General features: G+C 36.5%; 1 protein-coding gene across 1 annotated transcript in view; it reads left to right on the forward strand.

Moving 5' to 3' along the window:
* The window catches only part of LOC108265759 (periphilin-1), a 24372-nt gene that overhangs the window by 1483 nt on the left and 7889 nt on the right, over positions 1-15000 (forward strand). Inside the window, exons 2-3 of the mRNA XM_017468425.3 lie at positions 3504-3586; positions 11560-11786. Of these exons, the coding sequence (XP_017323914.1) occupies positions 3504-3586; positions 11560-11786 (310 nt within the window). The remainder of the gene's footprint in view (positions 1-3503; positions 3587-11559; positions 11787-15000) is intronic.

Genomic DNA, 15000 nt, shown 5'->3' on the forward strand with positions numbered 1-15000 from the left:
GGTTTTCCGTAAAAAAAACTCTGCAATCTGCATGGCAAATTTTGAAAAAAGCTCCAGCAAAATCAAACGTTTTTGGCAGCAACAATCACAAAAAACCTCAGTGAAATCCTGTATGGACTGACTATCACTTATCAATTCTCTGAGACTAGACCGGAATTAGGCTACATAACTTAAAAAATGAGAGCAGAAACGCATCAGCCAACACCACACTTCTATCCATCCATTTTCCATACCGTTTATCCTACATGGTCATGGGGAGCCTGGAGCCTATCCCAGGGGACAAGGTGGGGGACATCCTGGACAGGGTGTCAACACATTACAGGGCACAATCGCACACATTCACACACAAAGGACAATTTGGAAATTCCAATCAACCTACGATGCATGTCTTTGGTCTGGGGCAGGAAACCCCTAAGGCACAGGGAGAACATGCAAGGTCTGTACACACAGGGCGGAGGCAGCCCGGAGGCGTGAGGCAAATGCGCTAACCACTAAACAAAACTTTTACTACTTTATTACTCGTACTCTACTTTTGAAATTTCCCCTCATTATAATCTCTCAATCTGTTTAGCATTTTCTTACATTGAGGTTTGCAATTTCCCCCCACTTTTCTTTTTAGATGAATTAATTTATTTTGATTCATGGCCAATATGAAAACAGCTGCCTTCCCCCTTTTCATCCGGGACTGTGGCAACACACAGCTAACTGTTTTTCCTCTCAGAAACAGGTGGCATTTCTGATATACATCAAGGTATTTCCTGTGTATAATAAGCCTATATTTAGCTTTACATGAGATTTTACTGTATAGTCTGATAGATCTCTTTAAGCCAAATGTTGAGATATTTATTTATTCATCTTCAGTAACTGCTTTATCCTGTTCATGGTTGTGGTGGATCCCGAGTCTGTCCTGTGAACAGCGGGTCTGAGGCAGGAACACACCCTGGATTGGAAACAGGGCACCGTACACACATTCACATCTAGTAGCTAGTTCACCTACAGGCATGATTTTGGGAGGTGGGATGAAAACAGAGAAGTTGGCGAAACCTATGCAAACACAGGGAGAACATGTGAAACTAATCACAGCAGGTAGCAGCAATACTACTCATTGCATCTCCATAACGCCCAGTTTGAGAACTTGACCAATCATACCCATATATGCTTTTGGACATCCCATTCAAGATTTATAATGCGTCCCAATTCACCTACTTATACTGTGCACCTAAAGTATGTACTCTTTTTGTGAAGAAAAAAAATACTCAAAAGTATTCATCCATTCTATTTTTCTATTTTACGCTTCATAATGCGCCACACGTTCTCAATCGGAGACAGGTCAGGACTGCAGGCAGGCCATGCTAGCACCTACACTCTCTGCTTACGCAACCATGCGCTCGTAATCCGGGCAGAATGTGGTTTGGTGTTGTAGTGCTCTAGATGGAAACATATGTGTACGTATTTTTCTGCATTAATGGTGCCCTTACAAACGTGCAAGGTACCTATGCCATGGGCACTGATACACCCCCATACCTTGACAGACGCTGGCTTTTGAACCTGACGCTGATAACAGCTTGGATGATCCTTTTCCTCGTCCCAAAATTGGCCCGTCCCAAAGCACAATGTCGATGTAAACACACTCCTTGATGTATTTCATCTTTTCTTCATTCATTATTCCTCATATAATTTATACAATATAATTTAATTCGCCATTCCCTTGAATTCTTTTTCCACATTTCATTTACACCTCTAAAATGCACCCTGACGTTACACTCGTCCAACATGTTTGCAGGTTAAATTCTGTGAAGCAAACCGTTGCAAAACTCCACTTCCCTCACGAGGAGGTATGCGCAATATTAGCTGAAAAAGTGTCCATGGATGCACACTTCAAAAAATCTACTGGAAATAGTAGACCATCCGGGTACCTTTGTGATACTCATTTTAACATACTATGATTTGGGACACACTAATTCTAATCTCCGATACTACGAAGGATGCATAGTGGGTGAATTAGGATGCAGCATTCATCTGCCTTTGCTGTTATTACTTTCACTCTTCCGGGAAATATTTTCCACTAGATTTTGGTGCGTGGCTATGGGGATTTGCTCATCCAGCCACAAGAGCATTAGTGTGGTCAGGAACATTCATCCCAAAGGTGTTCAATTGGGATTAGGTCAGGGCTCTGTGCAGGCCGCTCAAGTTTTTCCACATCAACCTTGGAAAACAATATTGAACATTCTAGACAATTGTGTGCTTCCACCTTTGTGGCAACTGTTTGGGGAAGGCCCACATATAAGTGTGATGGTCAGATGTCCACATAATTTTGTCCATATTATGTATCTACATCGAGATAGACAATATAGTTGGTTTGACTGGTTAATCTTTGGCCTTTTGTAATATTTAAATTCCCATCCTTAAATATTTTATTGTTCATTTAACCAAGCATTCTGTATTGACTTTTGCTTGCTGAATTGCAGGGTTGGATTTATTTAAACATTATATGTATGTAAAGTATATAACCATTTCAGATGAGCATTTCTGTAGGTGTTTTGATGAATCACAACACCTACACAATCCAACAATTAAGCTAAATAAGTAAGCTAAATAATATTTTGGTAAAAATAATGTCTGCTTTGCCCATGTGTTATCAAGATTTAACCAGTACATTTTACTATATTGCAAGGTATAGGTCTATCACAAAATGTAGTAATAGACTATAATATAATATTTTATACCATAGTGCTGTTAAATGCTTGATTTTGATCGGTCAGAAGGTGCTGATTAATGTAATTTGAAACTAGTGCAAACCACAGGCTTATATTCATTTCATTTTTGTAGTAACAACTTAAACAGGAAGTTGTATGGCACACACTCCACATAAATAGATTTTTAAAAGTGTCTGATTGTTGATATGGTGAATTCTTACGATGGAGAGATGCTTATTTAGCATTTTTGGATGGAGTCTCCGGTGCCAGCACTTTGTATCTGTCTGAAGTAAAGCTGTAACTTTATGTTTGCTGTCCTAAGGAAGTATCAGGTCTGAAGACTGCAGTTTCTTGGTAATATGACCTGCTGCAATTTTTGTCTTAGTAACTTAAAGAGGGAAAAAACAGAGGCTGGTGAACTGTTTATAGCTGCTATAATGTAATTCATAATAGGAACTGGAACATTAAATATATAAATGAATAAACAGTATGTCTTTATTTAATTAAATAAATATCATTGTTGGTAAATTGTTGAGGTATAAGGGGAGGAAAACCCTTCATGAATTGCTGTCATTGGAAAATAATCAGCATAGTTATGCATCACACCAACTTCTTGCTGTGTATTTTCCAATAAAAGCATGCTCCACCATGTTTTAATCCTTACTGATCCATGCTTCTTAGCCCTAATGGTTGTATTATGGCCTAATTATATTACATCATTTACAGACCCGATTATATTACATCATTATAGCATTTGGTAGTCTGTTTGCTTAATCTCCCTATAACTGTGTGCAAATGTTTTTTTAGGATAAGAAAAGATCCATTAAGAGAGCGAGGAGTCCCACACGATTCACTCGGCCATATTCTCGAGGGAGATACCAGTGTGCTCGGTAAGTCACATACAATGAATGGCACAAATATCAGAGTGAAGGCATTAAGCCATAGGCCATCAATAGAATGGATGTACTTAGGCATGGTTAAATTTAGTAAATCTGAAAGCTTTATGGAGTATTTCATATAATTTAATAGTATATTATATAATTGTCTTTTATAATTAATTGCAGGCCTTTTATTTTCTTGTGTTAAATTTTTTTTTTTTGGAATTACAGCAGAAAATCATTTGGAACTACACTTTTCTTTTGATGCAAACATGTCAAACCAATGTGCATGAAACAAAGATTCACATAAAAGAAATAATAATTACACCCAAACGTTAAAATAAATAGGGGGAAAAAGGGCACGCAATTACATACCAGACAGAAACATTCCCAGCTCCCACCCATAAACAGCCCATAGTGCTATCTGATAATAAGAGCAGAAAATGAAGATATAAAAAACATGTTAATCACCAGTTTGAAGACATAAAAGGGGACCAGATTTGATCAAATAACAGTATTTTATACTTTAAGATGTACCTAATTATTTCTAAGTGTAATGTACCAGTTAATTCTGTCAGCCACATTTTAAGGGTTGGAACTTCCCTTTTCTTTCAAAACAAAAGAATATGTTTTTGGCAGTCTTTTATTTTAATCCAAATAAGCAGGCTCAATCAGAAACAGGAAATTATCAGGTAAAGAGAACATCAAAAGGTGATCACAATAAACAATGAAATAATTGGTAACAATAAACAAAGTCATAAATCTCAGAAATGGCCAGAGAAATTTAAAAAACCTCAGAAAGAACAGAAGTGAATAAACTGTTTAAATACATTGATCAAATGAGATTGAGAACAATGTGATGTTCAGATTGGAATCGGATGTGGACTTATAGTGGCTCCTGGATAGGTGATGGATATGGATGTGGCAATATTATACTAATAATACTTTAATATATACTGTTTCATTAAATATACTATTTTTAGGTTCTGTTATAGCTTGTTATTGAATTCTAGAGAAAATATCTTTGCATGTTTAAATGCTTAGGTTAGTTTTGTAAGATAATAATTAGGTAGGTTATGTGTTAAAACTAGAGATGTGTCGATTACGATTATCGGCCAATAAAGGCGGTTTTTCCCACTATTGGACATCGGCCAATAGTTTAGAAACATCCCATGATCAGGGCCGATTATATACTGTCAATAAAAAGAGAGCGGGAAAACACATCGATTTCGGGCTGTGTGTAAAGATGATGTTTCTTGTGTGGAATGATGACAAAATTGCCGTTTGTAATCTCTGTGATCTCTGCACCGCTAAAATTTCACACCGGAAGAGAGCTGCAGTGAAGCCAGAGTTTCAGCGTCGCATCTAATTGTTTTTCCCTGCGCTGCTCGTGTGCTGCTCACACTGAATTAAAGCGCCAGTACACTGTTGAAAGATTTAAATGAAGATGAGTTGACAAAAAGGTATATATTGCACAGAAAAATATATTTTAGAGTAGTATATTTCATATCCAGTTAATGTTAATATGAGTTAATATCATAAAAAAAAGTTTATATTAGGCCTATGTGTTACCAGTTTGATGTTCAGTGATGAAGTAGAAATGCTTTTGTTTGTGGTGAGTGAATGTGAGCCTAACAGGAGGTGTTTTAGAATTCGGTCAATTAATTCTGTTAATATGAATTAATAACATTCAATAAGTTTAGAAATCTTACTTTAATCTTCAGAATTTAGTTGATGTGTTAATGTTAATTTGAGTCATGTGTTTTCTGTTTATGAGACCAGTTACCGAGAACCAACTCGTTGAAATGTTTTCAGAATTGTGGAATTAATTATTAATTTAAAAGAAGGCATAAAAGGCAGAACTATCAGTTTCGGTTATCGGTATCGGCCGATATCACTCTGTATCTGTGCATCCCTAGTTAAAACATAAAATCCTTTTCTGTCTGTCTGGTAGAATATGAACTCTTTTCAAGGTAGTACACTCTGAAAGTATGCCTCCCCACAGACAACAGATTTCCTCTGTTGGTGTTCTGCTGAGCACCAGATTAGCCAGAACATACAGTACTTACCATGAAACTTGTCACTAAGTACCTTATTATTATTATTCCGGTTTTTGCTATTTGTTGAACAGTAGACAGTTCAGATTTGTTCAAGTGAAAATAATGTCTCATTCAAACCATCTCTGCACCTATCAGCTTTCAGAGTTTAAACGATAATTAGTAGACAAGATTCTTCGACATCATAAAATTTCTGGTGTGCAAAATGAGTAAACAAACACCAAGCAGAAAGGGTACTTGTAATTCTAGCTTTGCTTATATTTTGTCTCAATCAGGTCTGATGATTTCTTCATTTTAGTTCTCAATGCAGTTTAGTGGAGTATAAACCAATTAAGTTGACCTTCTGAGTATAAGATCCAATAAATAATTGACAAGGTTCTTAACTTACAGTTAAATTAGGAGACATGTTACTCAACCCGTTGTGACATCAGTGATATAATAGGAGTTTAATGTGTCACTGGCTTTGACCACAGGCGACGCAAATAAATTAAGTGGACACGCATGATGTCTTGTGAAACCTTCAGTAGAAACTGGTATTATTTATGTCTCTATCCTATTTATATTTGCGTGCTTAGAAACGTTCTTTCTTTTTTTTTTCTTTCTTTTTTTTTACACTTACTACCTGTCTTTTAGTACACATGAGCTGGAATTAGGCATCTGGCACAAAATAGATGTAAAAGGGCACTTTTAAAAGCAAGCCAGTCTCTTTGCATTTGAAGCAAAAAGTAAAAATGAGAAGAGGAGAATCAACAATACAAATCAGATATTTAAATAGGTATGAGTGGAATTACTGTGCATTTCTGCTCATAGTCTTTTGTAGGGTTGACAATAATAATCTGCCATGTTTGGACTGTGGGTCGTCAGCATTTAAGGTTCTGTACGAGTGTATTAGTGTGTGTTGAAATCCCAGGGCTTCTATTGTGTCACTGCTGGAGGACTTGAAGTCTTCAAACTACAGGTATTCAAATTTTGGGACATGAATTGTAACTCGGGAATGGGAAAGGAATGAGATGGGGAATGTGGATGTGAGATGGGGATGTGTTTGCCCTAAACTGTTCAACTGCTCAACTATATACAACCCGAATTCCGAAAAATGTTGGGACAGTATGGAAAATGCAAAAAAACAAACAAAAAGAGTCATTTGAAAGTTCAGTTCACCCTGCACTATATTGAAAACACATTATTAACACATTATTTTTACTTTGTGAATTTAATTTATTTAAAATAAAATATAAAATTTAATTTAAAAAAAAATACACTCATTTCAAATCTGATGACTGCAACACACTCCAAAAAAGTTGGGACAGTCGACTGTTTACCACTGTGTAACATCACTTTTTCTTTTAATAACACTTATTATGTGTTTGGGCGCTGAACACACCAGTTGGTTAAGTTTAGCAAGCGGAATTTTCCCCATTCATCCATTATGCATTCCTTCAGCTGCACTACTGTATGGGGTCTTTGTTACCATATTTTGCTTCATAATGAGCCACACATTCACAATCAGAGACAGGTCAGGACTGCATGCTTGCACCCGCACTCTCTGCTTACTCAACTATGCGCTTGTAATCCGTGCAGAATGTGGTTTGGTGTTGTTCTGCTCTGGAAGGCAGCATATGTTGCTCCAAAATGTGTACATATCTTTCTGCATTAATGGTGTCCTCACAGATGTACAAGTTACCCATGCCATGAGCACTGACACACCCCCATACCATGACAGACGCTGGCTTTTGGACCTGACGCTGATAACAGCTTGGATGGTCCTTTTCCTCTTTGGCCCGGAGCGCATGATGGTTCTTTTGTCCAAAAACTATTTGAAATGGTGACTCGTCGGACCACAAAACACGGTTCCACTGTGTTGCTGTCCATCTCAGATGAGACCGAGCCCAGAGAAGTCAGCGGCGCTTCTGGACAATGTTGACGTAAAGCCTTAACTTGCATCTGTGGATGCAGCGGCGAATGGTGTCGACTAACAAAGGTTTACCAAAGTATTCCCGAGCCCATGTCAGGATATCCATTACAGACTCATGACGGTTTTTAAGACAGTGATGTCTCGTGCATTCAGAAGTGGTTTTTGGCCTTGCTCTTTAATCTCTTTACCGGGATTTGACCAGATTCCTTGAATCTTTAAATTATATTGTGCACTGTAGAAGGTGAAATGCCCCAAATCCTACTGATTTATCTTTGAGGAATGTTCTCAAAGTGTTGGATTATTCACTGATGCATATGTTGGCAGATTGGCGAGCCTCGACCCATTCTTGCTCTTGAAGGACTAGGCCTTTTTTGGAGACTCCATATATACTATGATTAGACAATTGCCTCGCCTGTTTTACATCACCTTCTTATTTGAACCTGTCACATTAGTCCTAAATTGCCCCTGACCCAACTTTTTTGGAACGTGTTACATGCATCAATTTCAAAATGAAAGTTTTTTCTTCAAAAAACTATGCAGTTGATTAGGCAATACATCAAATACCCTGTCTTTATATTTTTAAAGTTTAAATACAAGTCAAAGTACATTTACAAATCATACCTCTTTGTTTTTGTTAGCATTTTCCATACTGTGCCAACTTTTTCAGAATTGGGGTTGCACATCCAGTATGTGTAGGTTGCTTTGGATAAAGGCAAATAAGGCACAACCAGAAGTCATGACGTTACTATTAGCTACTATCCGGGTGAAGAGTGCTTTTGAGATACGTATCAGCAAAAGCTTGTAAAATCCAGTAATTTGCATTTACAGGTCAACAAGACATACATTTTAAGATTCCTTCAAGTGACCATGATTGATTTTTGAGACAATTAGAAAGCACATTGTTAAACTGTGCCAAACACCAACAGTACCTTATTAAGTTTGTAAGTTTATACGGTTCTATCTGGCTTTTTCTTATTAAGAAATATATATTGATCTCCTTAAATAACTAATAAATAGTAATTAACTCAGTAGAAGAAAACATTTTGACGCTATTAGGACCACATTATGATCATTTATGTTTTTCAATAAGTTTTTCCTCAGTGTATTCTCTAAGATCTGAAATGCAAGATTTTTCACTTTTTAAAATGTAAAAAGATATTTTACCTGGAAATGTATTTGCAAAACATTTGACAGTATTAAAATGTATTAGAACATACAATAAATGTCTCTGTGCAACCACATAAACATGTATTATACTAGCTGACTTTCAGTCCCAGTTACACTGGAAAGTTCAGTTTATGAAGCACAACTGGTGTAGATAGCTCATGTCATTCATATCTTACTCTAGTGTTATCTGATGTTAGTCACAGCATTAACTTGATTAACTTGCTGAAGACTTTCTAATGTGCTTCAAGTCTGTACTTTTTTAATAGAATGTAAATACAACATAAATGTTGATTGACCAAGGATGTCTATGTTCAACCTATGCTCATGCTGCGTTCATCCTGTGCAATGATTGGCTAGCTGATAGAATCTTATAAATCCAAGCTCATCTGTAAATTTGGAAATGCAGTTGTGCTTGAAAGTTTGTGAACCCTTTAGAATTGTCTATATTTCTGCATAACTATGACCTAAATCATTATCAGATTTTCACACAAGTCCTAAAAGTAGACAAAGAGAACACAGTTAACCAAATTAAACAAAATGTAATACTTCATCATTTACTGAGGAAAATGACCCAATATTACATATCTGTGAGTGGCAAAGGTATGTGAACCTTTGCTTTCAGTATCTGGCGTGACACCCAGACTTTGATAGATCCCTGTTCTTTAATTAAAACAGGGCACTCATTCACACCTGATTGTCATCCCATTGATTGATATCACCCGACTCTAATTTCACCTTCAAATTAACTGCTAGTCCTAGAGGTTCTCATAGTTTGGCCACTCACAGATATGTAATATTGGATCATTTTCCTCAATAAATAAATGAATAATAAATAAATAAACAAACCAATTTGTTTCATTGGTTTAATTGGATTTTCCTTGTCTACTTTTAGGACGTGTGTGAAACTCTGATTATGTTTAAGGTCATATTTATGCAGAAATATAGAACATTCTGAAGGGGTTCACAAACTTTCAAACACGGCTGTAGAACATAAAAGAAAATAAACAGCAATAAAGTTTATGGTTAAATAAATTTCAACCAAAATGCCAGCATCTGGGAGGCTATGGTGTTGCTTCAGCTAAAATTATTCATGAAGTAAAATCAAAAAACAAAGATTCTGTGGAGGAAAACTCATGAAAATATCGGCAACTGTTCATTTTGTTATTTTATTTGTTCATTGTAAAAAATTTTTTATATTTATTTGTTAAACATTACTTATTAAGTATGTGGAAGAATAATAATTTGTACTCTAGTTCATAATAATTGCATTCATGAGATTCACTCATAGCATTTTATTCATCTAACAGTAAAAATAATCTGGAGAAGCAGAAATTGCCTATTAATAGTGCACATAGTTATACTACACACAGTTTGCACAAGACACCCCACAACCTATAATCACATCCTTTTCTCTCCTGATATTTCTTTAGTTTTCTGCAGCAAAAAACAACTTCCCAGTCTAGACAGTGAAATTCACTAAATTTTGGGTTTCTTTCACCTCACAACACACACATATTTGCACATACATGCAGAGGTGGGTAGAGTAGCCAAAAGTTTTACTCATGTACAAGTAAAACTATAAACTATAAACATGATGACTCAAGTAACAGTAAAAGTAATAATGTTAATAATAACTTGAGGAAAAGTAATAAAGTATCCAATGAGAAGACTACTCAAGTAGCAAGTTACTAGTTACTTCGAATCTGACTGAAATGAACGGAAAATCCTAAATCGCACCTCTCCTTGAAAGTCAGTCAGTTCTGTTTATATGATATATGAAACCTGGGTTCAAGAAGAAGCAGCATATCACAGTCCTCCTAAGGATACAATAACACAGAACTTGTTATTTTCAACACACAATCTCTCACACACACACCAACGGTTGACTGTTTTAATATGTTAACAACACAAACTTGCCATCATCTGCATTTATGATGGCAACAGAACAGTAGGGAAAGTGAGTGTTTGTGTGTAATTGTGCGTGTGCGTGTGTGTGTGTGTGTGCGTGTGCGTGTGTGTATGTGTGTGCGTGTGCGTGTGTGTGTGAGTGTCCTGCCTCCCTTGACATGCTTGCTTCTTCCCCCTCTTCATGACTGAAATGAGTGGTTGTTGCAGAGGCATTCAGACCACTGCAGAGTATCATGAGACTCGCGACCTCATTATACGTGATATAAATTAATTATTAAAAGTACATATATTCATTCATATTTATATTCATATTTAACAGTAATGGCAGAACACCACCGAATGTAGAGAAGTAAAAGTACATTTCTGTGATTAAAAATGAACTTCAGTAAGAGTATAAATATGGCCAGTTAAACCTACTCTTAAAACTATTTTTTTTTCTAAAAGTTACACACTAAATGTAGTGTGTTACTACCCACCTCTGCACACATGTCCAAGAATGCTGATTATCTTGTATTGCCCATGGGTTCTCCAAAATAAGAACAGTTAATGAGAACAGTAGGAAACTGCAAATTATATTCTTGTCTATATATTTTTTTTTTACATGCATTATTTATTATTGAGTATGTGATGGGAATGAGAATGAGAGTGTCCCATGGTGATTTAAAAGTAAATTTTATATATATATATATATATATATATATATATATATATATATATATATATATATATATATAAAAATTTATTTTATTATTTTATATATATATATATACACATATATAATAATAATAAAATATATAAATTTTAATGATTCAAGTGCTAAAAATAATTTTTGCTGTTGGTCTGCTGTGCAGAGGATGAGAGGAGGAAATTTATTCTTCATCTCCAGCCAATTATTTAGTAAAGCAGCTTTTCATATGAATATGACTTCTCTCCTCCTGCAGCTACTATTACAGGCCGAGAGAGGACTACTTTTCACGGCGGCCTGGTTTTAGCTTCAGGCTCCACAGGTTCCAGAGAGCCTCCAGTCTTCGGCTTCCTTCTAGATCTCGGAGCCCGAGTATTGTGCTGAGACACAAAAATGTGCATTCATCAAACCAGCACTTGGAAAAGAAGTCAGAGAAGAGCACTTCCACTCCAGTGCAGGACAAGAAGCCATTCAACACACCAGGTATATCCCAGTGCGTGTGTCAGGGAACTATGTAGGAAAGCTAGAAAAAAATTGAATGTATAACCTAGAAGTGGCCCTGACAGTGCTTTTATGCTGTTTCAAAAATTCTTATTTACATACATCAATATCTACCTTACATACATACTCACGGCCACTTTATTAGAACACCTGTACACCTGCTAATTCATGCAATTGCCCAATCAGCCAATCAAGCTTTGTTGATGAGAGAGGTCAGAGGAAAAATACCAGGTGATGATTTTTCAATCTGTGTAGTTTTGGTGAGCCTATGTCTAATGTACAATGTTGTGAAAAAGTATTTGCCACCATCTCGATTTCTTCTGTTTTTGTGAAAACAAACCTTCAGCAGCAATAACTGCAACCAAACACTTCTGATAACTAGAGATCAGTCTTTCACGGCACTGTGGTGGAATTTTGGCCCACTCTTCTTTGCAGAACTGTTTTAGTTCATCCACACTGGAGGGTTTTTGAGCATGAACTGCCCATTTAAGGTCCTGTCACAGTATCTCAATTGGTTCAAGTTAGGACTTTGACTTGTCCACTAAAAAACTTTTTACATTTTACTTTTTTGAACCGTTCAGAGGTGGATTTACTCCTATGTTTTGGATCATTGTCTTGCTGCATAACCCAGTTGCGCTTGAGTTTCAACTTACAGATTGAAGACCAGACATTCTCCTTTAGGATTTTCTGGTAGAGAACAGATTTCTTGTTTCCCTTAAGTTGCCCATCCTCTGAAGCAGCAAAACATCCACATACCATCACACTCCCACCACCATGCTTGACCGCAGGTATGTTCTTTTTGTGGAATTTTTGGAATGTTTGGTTTATGCCAGATGTAACGTTACCCCTGTCTTCCAAACAGTTCCACTTTCGACTCATCAGTCCACAAAACATTCTCCCAAAAGGTTTGAGTATCATCAGGGTGTGTTTTAGCAAAATTCAGATGAGCCTTAATGTTTTTCTGGGTCAGCAGTGGTTTTCACCTCGCAACTCTTTCATGGATGCCATATTTGCCCAGTGTCTTTCGGATAGTGGAGTCACGAACAGTGACCTTTATTGATGTAAAAGAGACTTGTAGGTCCTTTGATGTTGTCATCAGCTCTTTTATGACTTTCTGGATGAGTCGTTGCTGTGCTCTTGGAGGAATATTGGAAGGTTGGCCACTTCTGTGAAGGTTCACTACTATGCCAAGCTTTTTCCATTTGGAGATAACGGTTCCTACTGTGGTCCTTTTGAGTCCCAGAGCCTTTGAAATAGCCTTGTAACCTTCCCAGTCCGATGTATTTCAATCACCTTCTTCATCAACTTTGGCATAGTGTGTTATTGCGTACGACCTTTTAACCAACTTCATGCTGTTGAAAAAGTTCTATTTAAGTGTTGATTTGATTGAACAGGTTTTTCAGTAATCAGGCCTGGTTGCATCTAGTCCAGCTCAACCCCATTATGAATGTAGTTTCATAGATTTGGGGAATTAGTATCTATGGGGACAAATATATTTTCACACAGGCCCAGTTGGTATTTGATAACTTTTTTGCTTCAATAAATAACATTATCATTTAAAAACAGTATTTTGTGCTTACTCAGGCTGCCTTTGTTTTATCTTAGATTTTGTTTTAATTTCTGGAACAATTTATTATGAGATATACACAAAAACAAAAGAAATCAAATACTTTTTCACAGCACTGTAGCGTCAGATTCCTGTTCTTGACTAATAACACTGGAGCCTGATGTGATTATCTGCTGTTGTAGCCCATCCAAGGTTTGACATGTCAAAGTCACTGAGAGTCATTCTGATGTTTGATGTGAAAATTAACTCAAGTTCTTGACCTGTATTTGCGTGATTTAATGGATTGTGCCTCTGCCACATGATTGGCTGATTGGATAATTGCATGAATGAATGTGTTCTTAATAAAGTGGTCAGTGAGTGTACATACCTTATATACTGCATACCTATTTCCTTAAATGTTACAAAAACAAATAGGTGTTGGGTTATGTGTGTGTGTTTGTGAGTTTGTACTGTAAACTAGAAACACTGATCCCGTGTCAAATTGAAGAAAAATTTAACAAGTGACTGTTATAAGTGACACATAATAAATAAATCAGCATGGCTATAGGTTTATTTCCCTACTGTATATTTTTTCATCCTTTACTAACACAACACCTTATTCATTCCACATAAGAAATGTAAATGCTGCATCATCATACAATTAATACAAATAACGCAATACTGCAAAATGTGTATAGCATAATAAAGATAATATCAAGAATATTGAAGGAATAACATAACTGGTCTATATACAGATAAACAGAACTGTGCAGATGTACAGTTCAACATAAAGTCATTATTAGTGCAGTGCAGGATAAACATTGCATATATACTGTATATGCATTAATGTTGAAGTGCCTGCTACTGTCTTGTAACTCATCGTACACACTAGGTGGTAGTGTTGCTTAGCACATTATTACTACTAAGCGCAACCACCTGCTCCTTGCCTAGCTGTTTTTCTCACTGCTCATCATTATGCACTCATCAACCACAGCTGCATCACTGGAGAAGTAAACAGCTCGATGAATTGTTGAACTGGGGAACAGCACTTCAGCAAAAATGCATCCAGGGAATAATCTTAGTGCTCTGCAGTCTTTTGGCTGAGCATAGTACATCGATAAATATATTCTTGTAGATGATCAGATGTCTGCTCAGATGAATGATAGGGACCAATTTGAAATATGAAAAACGCATCATACTGTATATCTGGCTATATAAATGTTTTTACAGACTGGAGTGTGTATCTGAGAGCCATTTGTGCATCTGGAATGTGGGTGAAAATGGCATACATTGATTAGATCTGAACCTTTCATATAGGTTCCTCTCTCTTTCACTTGTTTGCTCATTGTGCCTGTGAGATATGCAGAGATGAGCATGAGTCATTGTCTTTGTGCTATTTTTATATGTACAGTATATGTGTGTGTGTGTGTGTGTGTGTGTGTGTGTGTGTGTGCATGTGTGTGTTAAAGAGTGACAGTGTGAGAGAGGATGAGCTCAAATGTTTTGTGTATGTGAGTGGGAGAGAAATGAAGGTGTTTTTGTGTGTGAGAGGGTGAGAGCGAGAGCGAAAGAAAAAAAAAAGAGGGAGAATTTAAGCATCTAGGCAGAGAGCCAGTATATATCAAGCAGTCCAAGCATTCAAATGTTTTG

This window comes from Ictalurus punctatus, chromosome 5 (genome assembly GCF_001660625.3).
Source record: "Ictalurus punctatus breed USDA103 chromosome 5, Coco_2.0, whole genome shotgun sequence".
Classification (NCBI taxonomy): domain Eukaryota; kingdom Metazoa; phylum Chordata; class Actinopteri; order Siluriformes; family Ictaluridae; genus Ictalurus; species Ictalurus punctatus.